Source organism: Aythya ferina, assembly GCF_964211825.1.
Source record: "Aythya ferina genome assembly, chromosome: 2".
NCBI lineage: Eukaryota > Metazoa > Chordata > Aves > Anseriformes > Anatidae > Aythya > Aythya ferina.
The window spans coordinates 61,502,589-61,512,756 of NC_140297.1; the positions used below are offsets into that span (position 1 = coordinate 61,502,589).

At 37.8% G+C, this 10,168-nt stretch overlaps 1 protein-coding gene across 2 annotated transcripts in view; it reads left to right on the top strand.

The window, feature by feature from the left end:
• The window catches only part of AVL9 (AVL9 cell migration associated), a 46,843-nt gene that overhangs the window by 27,098 nt on the left and 9,577 nt on the right, over positions 1–10,168 (top strand). Inside the window, exons 10-15 of one of the 2 annotated variants that reach the window (XM_084510484.1) lie at positions 259–791; positions 3,569–3,703; positions 4,431–4,650; positions 6,041–6,158; positions 7,149–7,202; positions 9,077–9,165. In XM_084510484.1, coding sequence (XP_084366610.1) covers positions 259–791; positions 3,569–3,703; positions 4,431–4,650; positions 6,041–6,158; positions 7,149–7,202; positions 9,077–9,165 — 1,149 coding nt within the window. Of the gene's footprint in view, positions 1–258; positions 792–3,568; positions 3,704–4,430; positions 4,699–6,040; positions 6,159–7,148; positions 7,203–9,076; positions 9,166–10,168 lie in introns of those variants that run through there. The other variant, XM_084510485.1, reaches the window with a different exon arrangement.

Below are 10,168 nucleotides of genomic sequence, written 5' to 3' on the forward strand. Positions count from 1 at the left end.
ACATGTGCGTCTGAAAACAAAACAGACAACCCCTTAACTAATTCTTACTAATTCTTAACTCGTAACCAGTCTTCTCAAAGCAAAAAGTTGGGGTTGCTTCTTTTGGGGAGAAAGGTTGGTTGGTTGTTTTTTCAACTACTATTGTAAAATACATTATTTCCACTATGCATACAAGGGCACTTTTCTTCATTTTCTTCAACAAAAATTATTTAATTTTATATTGAAATGCTAATTTCCATGGGTCCGGTCACTTTCCAGGTATGATTGAACATGGTCTTACTGACTGCTCACAGTATAGACCAAGAAAGAGCATATCGGAGGATGCTGTCTTGCAAGAAATTACACCACGGTTAGATGACTCTGTGTCTGCTGCTGCTACAAACTTGGGAGTGGGCAAGGGAGGCAGGAAGATGGCAGGAAACCATTCGCTGGGAGGTCAAAACACAAACGTGCCTTTCTCCCAGTCAGAGAAGATTTGCAACGGAGCTCAGTCCTCCAATGGTACTGTGCAGCACTTGAAAGTTCCTTCCCGCACTTCTCCAGAGTCCTCTGAAAGTGAATGGGAGACCTTAGATCCCAGCATTTTGGAGGAGTCTAATTTGAAAGAAGGAGTATGCGAAAATGCAGCATCAGAACAGGCTGAAAGTCTGCCAAGTGAATGCAGGAGTCCAGAAACCCTTCCAATCACTGTGCAGCCCCAGGCAAATTCAGGACACGCGGTGCTTGTTCCAGGACTCGTATCTGGGTTGGAAGAGGACCAGTATGGTATGCCGTTGGCTATTTTTACAAAGGTAAACAGGTTATTTATAATACCAGGTAACTCATAAAGACTTCTGTTTTTCAGAAGTGGCTAATAATTTTGGTTACCCAGCTCCAAATGGACAGTAGGGTACTATAAAACACGTAAGTACGGCCTCTGACAAGTGACTGTGTTTGTAGGCAGATGGAAAGAGCTCTTGTGTGTCTGAGGGGTATGCACACATGCACATACATTTCCCTTTCATACATATACTTCTGTACTGTTTGCAGTTCTGTGTGATGGTAACCTCTAGACCCAGCATGGTTAATGAACGGTATCTATCAGTAACTGCTGTTTTCTTTTACTCTGAAGAATTGTTGATCTAATCTGAATGGGTCAAGATCAGAGCACTTAAGTATTTAAATACCTTAATCCAAACTAAGTTTCTGAAAGCTGTCTTAGCTCCCATCTAAGCCCGTTTTTCTTCTCTCATGTATATATATTTTTCCCCCCTGTCTTATATAACACTACCTGGTTGTCTGTGACTTTTTCCCCGTGCATAGTGCTGAGCTGCTCAGCTTCAAGCTTTTACTAAAAAATGCCTAACTGAACTCCACGTATCCCAGAGTTCCTGTACAGGCTTTGATGGGCATTGTTCAATAACAAGCAATGTATCTACCAGAGCTGGTTCTCTGTATAAAATGGAGAAAATGCCTCCCTTTTAAAGATGGCTTTGTCAGCAAAAGAGGTGATATGATACCTTTTTTTTATTTATTTTTTTTAATGTAATAACCCTTTAGGTGAGCGCTTGCCCAGAAAGCAGAAGATTCAGATCTATTTCCTGGAGGTTGTGAGGTTCAAAGTGGCATTTCTTCCTTTGTAGATGCTTATTGCAGAATGTTGTATTTGACAATGATATTTGAGCTTCTTGAAATACCTTTCGTTGGAAAGAGTACACTAAATGGGTCCGAGTGAGCGGCTCAAACGTCATCTTCCCTGTCACTGTTAGAAATAGTTTTTTAGCACAGATGTACAGTCTGGTGTTTGTCTTCATGGTCTGTCTAATCAAAAGAATAGCCTGTAATTTGTATTTAGTTTAGGCCTGTTGAAGAACGAGATTGAAAGCAAGAATCAAATAATTGATAAAGAGGCCTAAGTGTGCAAACTTAGCTTGCTACTAAGCTCATAAAATGGAAAAGTAAATGACCTTAAAGAAGTTGTCGGTTTACCTTCTATTTCACAGAGGCACTTCTCATCTGAGTTCATTCAGAGTAATTCTGTTTAGAAGTGGCTCTAAAGAAGTCACAGAAGTGACTTCTGTTTAGAAGTGGCTCTACATCTCAAAATTACCAGAAAAATATGATTATAAGTTATAGTTTAACCACTTACTGAAACGCTTGAATCTCTTTTGAAGCTCTCATCTCATTCAAAACAAATTTGAATAGGAGGAAACTTTGCCAGATGATGCAATAACATATCCAAATGCACCAGAGCATAGGGAAAAATAGGTTGTGATACTTGTTTCTTCAGTAGCAGTTCTGTAAGAACTAAAACTCATTTCAATTTTTTTATTTAAAATAAAAAAAAAAAAAAGAACAAGGGCACAGAAATAAACATTGTTAGATCTACAGAGAAATGGGAGTTTTGGGAAATTACACTTGATCTTTAAAATAGTGACATTTTCAACACTTTGCTACTTACATATCCAACAATTAGCCCTTCCTTTACCAGCTTAAGCTGTGTTTTTCTGTTTTGTTTTTTTTTTTTTTTTTCTATTTAAGGTTGGTGATTCCATCTCAAAGCACTGTTGTTCCTTTGACACAGGCTGCTTTTGCTTTCAGCCAATAAGTGCTTGTCATCTGGAAAGCCATCCCTGTGTTCAATATGACAAAAGGGAATAGTGCTCCTTTCTTCCATATGTGTCCAATTACTATGCACTGTGTGATAAATAAAGTACATGTGCTCTTTGTTTCTTTCCAGTATGCCATTTGCTTTTCTGGGCTTCTGCTAGTGAATGAACTGTGGTGTGCTTTATGCAAATGAACAGCTGGAATTAGGCTTGAGTATTAGTCTTACTGTTATGCTGTTCCTATATTTAAAACTAAAATTACAATAAGTACTGCTGTTTCTCAGTGCTCATCAAATACCTTACCTCAAAGCCTTATGATACTCCTTTCAAAATGTGTTGCGGTTTTGTGTTGTTTTTTTTTTGATTGGAGTGTGGGATGCTAGATTAATGTAAGCATGGAGTGTTTGAGGAGCACAGTGCATTGCTTTCTGTACTACTCTCTTTTAAAGCATGCATATGCTCATAAGAAAGTGATTGCTATCTCTAGAACTTGGAAATGTCCATCTACCAAATGTGGATATCAGTCCTGTATTTTTCTAGCTCTCCTGCATTGTAAACTTGAGGCAGGTCAAAAGACCTCATGGTGTGCAAATGGAGAGATGCATCTTCATCTCTGCTGACTCACTGTCTCTGAACTGCCCTGAGAACTCACTATTGATGCGTATTACTTATTCTGTTACCTTATAAACACTTGATTTTTGTGAATTCACATTGTATTTCAGTCCTGACGCTGGAAGGCAACACAACCTCTTGGAACTCCCAATTTATGTAGAATTTGGTTCTTTTGCTTTGCAGATAAAACACAGCAAAACAACAAATAACTGCAACTGAAATTGTAGTAACCAGAGTAACCAGTGTTGTTCATTCTGTGTGAAACGTGCTAACTTTTGGTAGGGACAAAACTCTGAATACAGTGTTTTGTTTTGTTTTTTAGAGGAGAGGGGGCTTATGTTAATCCTCTAACATCTCTGTTGCTTTAGGGATACCTTTGCTTGCCATACATGGCGCTGCAGCAGCATCATCTCCTGTCGGATGTAACAGTCCGCGGCTTTGTTGCGGGAGCCACCAACATCCTGTTCCGTCAGCAAAAACACCTGAGTGACGCAATTGTGGAAGTATGAATCTTTGCATTTGAACTTCGTGGACTGGAAGGGAGGGGAAAAAGAGGTTGCATTTTGAATGTATAGTTTTGGGTTCATCACTGAAATTTTTAATTACTTCTCCATGAAATAAATTCTTAAATGCAGAAGCGTATTCCGTTTGCATCAGTTTTTGGGGTAGGACAAAGCTTTAAGCTGTAATTAAGGTGTAATTTTACTTGTCATGTCACAAGCTTTTTCATCTTTTTCATGGCTTTGGATTAAGGTCTTCAAAAATGAGTGCTTTCAGCTGAGAAACATACAGTTGGAGAATAAAGCATGTTAATGATGACTTCCTCGTGATATAATTGACATGTAAAAAACAGTGTCTCAGAAAGCACTCTGTTCTAGTAAGCGTGTACAGCTATATAATCAGCCTAAGATAGCTACATATTGGTAGTGAACTTCATAAATTGAAGTGAAAGTCCAAAAGAGCCTCTTAGAAAACGCACTTGAACACCAATTTTCTCTTGCCAAATCCTTTCAAATGCGCAGCTTTTAACTCTGCCTGGTTGATGATGAGGTTCTGGTTGTGTCAGAGTAGTAGCTGACACTGAGAACTTTTCACTCAGGATTTCTTTTTGATATTTCTTGAGACTGTTGCATTCAGATTTAGGTAGCTGCTTGTCAGTAGCAATATGTAGTAGTACATTTGAGCAGTTTTATTTAGATGAATTTTTACCCTTGGAATTATTTCATACAGATAGAAGATGCTCATGTACAAATCCATGATCCAGAGCTCCGTAAGATCCTGAACCCTACAACGGCTGACCTAAGATTTGCAGATTACTTGGTGAAGCATGTAACTGAGAACAGAGATGATGTTTTCCTTGATGGCACTGGATGGGAAGGAGGAGATGAGTGGATCAGGGCTCAGTTCAGTGCTTATCTTCACGCGCTGCTTGCTGCTGTGCTGCAACCAGGTAGAACAGATACCCTAGACAAGACCTTGTCTAGGAATTGAGATGAGGGTGGGTGTAAAAAAGTGTTTGTTCTGTTGCCTTACATGCGTGGCCTGTCATTGGATCTTCCTCTGCCTAAAGTTTCATTTTATGCTACCTTTTTTTGGTTGTCCTTGTCTATCGTTGGTATTCCTTAACAAGCTTATTACTCATTCCTCACAGTCTTACAGACCTGTTTCTTCTCCAACTGTTTCTCCTTGATTTATTTAAGCTTTCATTATAAGTAGAAGTTCCTGAAACCCTGTATATGATGAGACTTTTACAGACTTGAGTGTCCTACAGAGTTGTTTGAGACCTGAAGTTCAGTTTGGGGAATTAATTGGATTCAAGGAGGCATGAAGTTAAGTGTCTCTTTTTGGGAGGTTTTACTACTGTATCTCATCTCTTTTCCATTCCTGCTATGGTCTTAAGTAGGGATTCACTTAAGTGTCAGCTAGGGGTTTTACCAGCTTGTGTTTTCTGGAGCTCAACGTTTTTTGCCTTAACTCAGAGGGAGTACTCTGGGTTGCAGCCTTTTGTGCATGAATGCAGCCAAAAGAATCAGTGGCTTATTTGTGGAAGTTTGCCAACCACTAAACCCTCTTAACTTCAGCCTCTTTATGATTATTCTCCTTTCACACCAATAAAGTAACTCAGTGTCTGTTCTGTGGTGTTTCTGAGAAGCAATGAGATCAAAACTGTGATTTTTAAAGTCTCGAAGATGAAAAGTTCTTTGTCTGACAACATTAATATTTTAAGATGATTAGTAGTTTGATAATGAAATGTCAGGCTTTTCATGAAATTCATGCTACTTCACTGTCTGGTTCTAAAATGATTTCCCACAATCTTCTGTATTTTAAATGGGTTGTTATTATAAGTTGATTCCACAGTAGCTCATACTGTGGTTTTGGAGTGGATTTGAAATTTACTTTATTTGAATGAGCATTAACATAGTACAGCAAATCCTAGTGTATCTGACCAAAATCAATGTAAATGATGTTTTTGTTCTCAGTTACTGTGTGGCCTTTCTCTGCCCTTCCTGTCTTTGCCCAGAGAGCAAGTCAAGAGGTCTATGTTAGTGTGACTTTCTTTTTCCACTTGAGCTCTTCACTTAGAACTTTACAAATGAATTAAAAAAAAAAAAAAAAGCTTTTCTTATTTTTAAGTGTTTTGTTTTGTCTTGGCTTTTTGTATTTGGGACACTTTAAAATAATAAATTTTTTTGAAATGTCAGGTTTCTAGTACTAACATTTGACTTTGATTTGATGAGAGTCTGGAAAATTTCAGTTTTTCTTTAAAATGCAAGTCATTTTTCTTGTATTATATCTGTAATGAATTGCTACAAGTTCACATCTTTATTTTAATTTCTCAGACAATGAGAAGACGTTGTCAGACTTTGGAACACCATTTGTAGTAGCCTGGAAAAATACTCACAACTACAGAGTATGGAATAGCAATAAGCATCCAGCTCTTGCAGAAGTAAATTCTAGGTAAGGAACGGATTTTTGGCACTTCATATGGAATGCTCCACTTATGAGCAGCTATGCACACACCATTCTGTAGGATTAGTGCCCCTCTAGCTCCTATTATAAAGCCTTGAGGGTGCAAATTTAGGATCCCATGCAGTAAAGAATCTGTGAGCACAGAAATACTCTTCACTGAAGATTTCTGTTCTTCAATACCTTACTTTAATTCTGGGATATAAAATTATGAAGAAAACTATATCCAGAGTCAGAACTGAAACTTGTTCAAGTCAATTGATGGCTGTCCTGAGCTGTAGAGAGTTTGTTATTCCTCAGAATTGCCCTCAGATGTTTCTCCTTTCCGTTAGTTGCTTCCAGGTACACAAAGAATAGCCGTGTCTGGGGTGGAGGGGAGCTGGCTGAGTTATGCTGCATCTGCTGTAGTTTGAGTTGTTTTAAGTGCATTTTTGTTCCTAGATTAGATGATGCCAGGCTTGTTAATACTATAGGCTGTGCATGTGTTTTGTTTAGCACACGCTTGTACCGTATTGCAGGGAGTTTTGCTAGCTTTTGTTCTTGCTTTGGCAGCTGCTGTTGTCTGAAGAAGGCTGTTGTTCTTCAGACTTGCAAAGCTCTTTTGGTCTACTTAAGGGTTTTTGTTTTGTTTTCTTGGCATGCTTTGTCTTGTTAGGAGAAGGTGTCTCTGCCTTAGTGTGAAGAGAAGGTTCATAATATCTGATATGTAAATGGAAGGCACCTTACATGTTAGTTCATAAGAAACCTGAGACCAAATAGTATGACCTAGCTTTCTATGAAGTGATACAATGCTGTGCCTACAGTAAGGGGATTTTTTTTATTTATTTATTGTAAACTATGAAGAGGAATATAACAAGGAATTGAAGTTGTTGTGATGCGGATTAATAGTGGAAATTTATTTAATGGAAAATTAATTTAGTGCTTTTAATGTGTGGAAAAGTATTTAATGCTTTTTCTCATTTTTTTTTTCTCCTCTTCTAGCCACCCATTCCAGGGACAATACTCTGTATCAGATGTTAAGTTAAGATTGTCACAGTACGTATATAGTAGCTTATGTGTTTTTTGTCTAATATTAATAACTGCACAACTGTTGCTATCATGAACTAAACAAAATAATGGTTTAAATCAGCCATGTGCATGAAACTGTATTCAAGGTTCTGCAAAAATGTCATATCTAAAGATGGACAGTTTGTCTGAAATAGAGAAAAACAGTGCTCATACACTATTTTGTGCTGGACTTAATGTAATAGAGGTCTGATTTTTGTATTACAATTATAAGTCCTTGGTGTTTTAATAGCTTTAGTTTACAATTTAAAAATAAGCCTTCATTGCTGCTTTCCTATATGTTGTCTTTAGGTTCAGTTATTTGGAGAAAATGTTTTTTTTAATCATATATAAGACTGTTCAGTTTCTTCAAGATAAAAGTTTAAAATGAGTTTTACACAACCTCTTATTGCACCAAATTAATCTGAACTTTGAGGTGGTGTTAGCTCTTGCTGTCTAAAACTCAGTAGTGCTTGTTATTTCTGTAGCAGTTTGGCTCCAACAAAAGTCTCAGTCTTGCAGTTAACTATCTCTTATTTATGCACCAAGCAAGACAGAGAGCAAGTTTTCTCACTTAACTATGTTGACCACAAAACATCAGAGACTTGTTCTGTAAGACATCTGCAAATCAGCAGTGCATACATGCTGCTAATTCTGCACCTGTCTTGACCATAGACTATTACTTTCAGTATACTGTGAGGAGACCTAAACCAAACGCTAACATAGAGCAACAGCACAAGCAATAAAAAGGGTTCAGACTTCAGCCCAACAAATCTTCCTGTTGCTTTTGTTGGCTAGTGGCAGATGAAATTTCTGTGATGATAATTGAGAATTGCAAACGAATCAAGATTTGTAACAAGAAAATTGCCTTCAATAAGCTGTCTGCTGATAGCAGCTCTTACTTGTAATGACTGGTCTGTGTAGAAAGACCTGAAAAATCTGAAAGGTGTAGAAGCATCTACAATCTTTGACATGCCCTAATTTTGTTTTTGAAAGGAGAGACTCCTCTACTATTCTGAGTAGTCTTAAGTGAGTGTAAAAGGTTCTGTAGTTCGTAATTTCTCTAGTTATAAAAAATATTTTAAAATAATATATTTTGCAAATTGAGTCTAAACTTGTTCTTGATCTACTCTGTTCTTTCTGCTTTTTTCATTTACACTGAAGGTTTTGAAAGTATTCAAGTTAATAAAACAAAGTTGTGAATAGGGACAAGAATGTAACAACACAGCACGTCACTAAGTTCAACATAAATAAGTTTGCAAAGTCTGAAATGCGGACTTGAATGTTATGATTTAAGCAAATTTTATTTTCAAGTCATCGCACTCATGCAATGGAACTGATTGCTTTTGTGCTCTCCTTTCCAAGTGTCTTTATCCTTTCATAGTGTCTTTATTCTTTTCACGTTTTTAATCAAATGTTTGAGAGTGAACTAGACTTCATCAAAAATTTGATGTTAGGGCAAGATACAAAGTACATTCTACATGGAAAAAAGAATAACAATTGTTCAGTAACACTATTTTGTTTGAAGCTAATAGTTAGGGCTAGAACTTTACAAAGCAGGATTTTCAGTAGTTTTGGAATGTGGAACAAATATGTATTTTGGTAAACGGTAGGAAAGATACTAGCACGTTCTGTAAAAATGAAATGTTGGGTATTTTGATTCCTGTCTTGCTGGCTGTGTCTCATCTTCCTCAGAGAAGCTTGCCCAACTGGGTAAGATGTATGCAACCTATACAGGAATTATGGACTTGATACTGCTATATAGATCTGTGTGTGTATAGATAGTTATTTTAACTATACACTTCATGTATGTACACCTGGAATTAATGTCAGTTGACTAAGTCTTCAGTATCTCTCTTGTTTAGCTCTGTGCAAAACAGTGAACGTGGAAAGAAGATTGGAAACATGATGGTTTCCACTAGCCGAAATGTTGTGCAAACAGGAAAAGCTGTAGGTAAGAAACTTATTTTGAACCAGCTTGGATCTAAAAACATGAAACTGCAACAGGGGAAGTTCAGCCTGGATGTTAAAAAAAAGTTTCTTCACTGAGAGGGTGGTTGGGAGCTGCAACAGGCTCCCTAGGGAAGTGGTCATAGCAGCAAGCCTGCTGGAGTTCAAGAAGCAATTGGACAACACTTAGACATGGGGTTTGGTTTTGGGGTGGTCCTATGTGGAGCCAGGAGTTGGACTTGATGATCCTTGTGGCTCCCTTCCAGCTGAGGAGATTTTATGATTCTAGTTTGTTTTTTAAAGAAGCATCCTATATCTCAGTTTTATTTCCTTTTAAGCCAAGTGTGCTTTATAATGTACATACAAAACAGAGCAACATTTTGAGGGCCAAAGGTGCTGACAGGGGCCCTGTATATTGCATAATAGTAGGAAGAGAAGCAGCTAGGCCAAAAAAAATAGTGTTAATTCCTCCTCCAGCATGGGCTGGAGATGGACATAGGAAGAGAGATGTTCAGGTAAAAGCTTTTTATGTAATGTAGGAGTGCTTAGACCACAACACTATCTTCTGCATTGAGCTGTTCTCACTTTTATATCACTTTGAAACTATACAGGGCTGACTGAACTCCTAGGAATAACTTGTGGCAGTTTCTGCAGGTTTTTGCAATAGGCTGTAATTTTCTGGGAAGGTATTTGTTGCGCTTGAATAGGGGCACCTTCATCACGTTATCTTCCAGTGGAAGAAAACGTGAGTTCGCCAGTGGGAGAGATAAGAGTGCTATAGTTGTTCTATAGTTGCTTTGCCAAAAGTTGTTCAGCCTGTTGTTTTTTTTCACTCCATTGATGTCTTGCTACTTTCTTTGCTGCGTTCTCTGGCAAGGAGAGCTTTTCAGTTAGTATGTCTAGCAAGCCGTCCAGGGCAAAGGACAATGGAGGCCATTTCTGCTGAGCTAGTGCACTGAAGTTCTTTGAATGTTTTCTGACACATAATTTGAGTTTGGGTTTTAAAT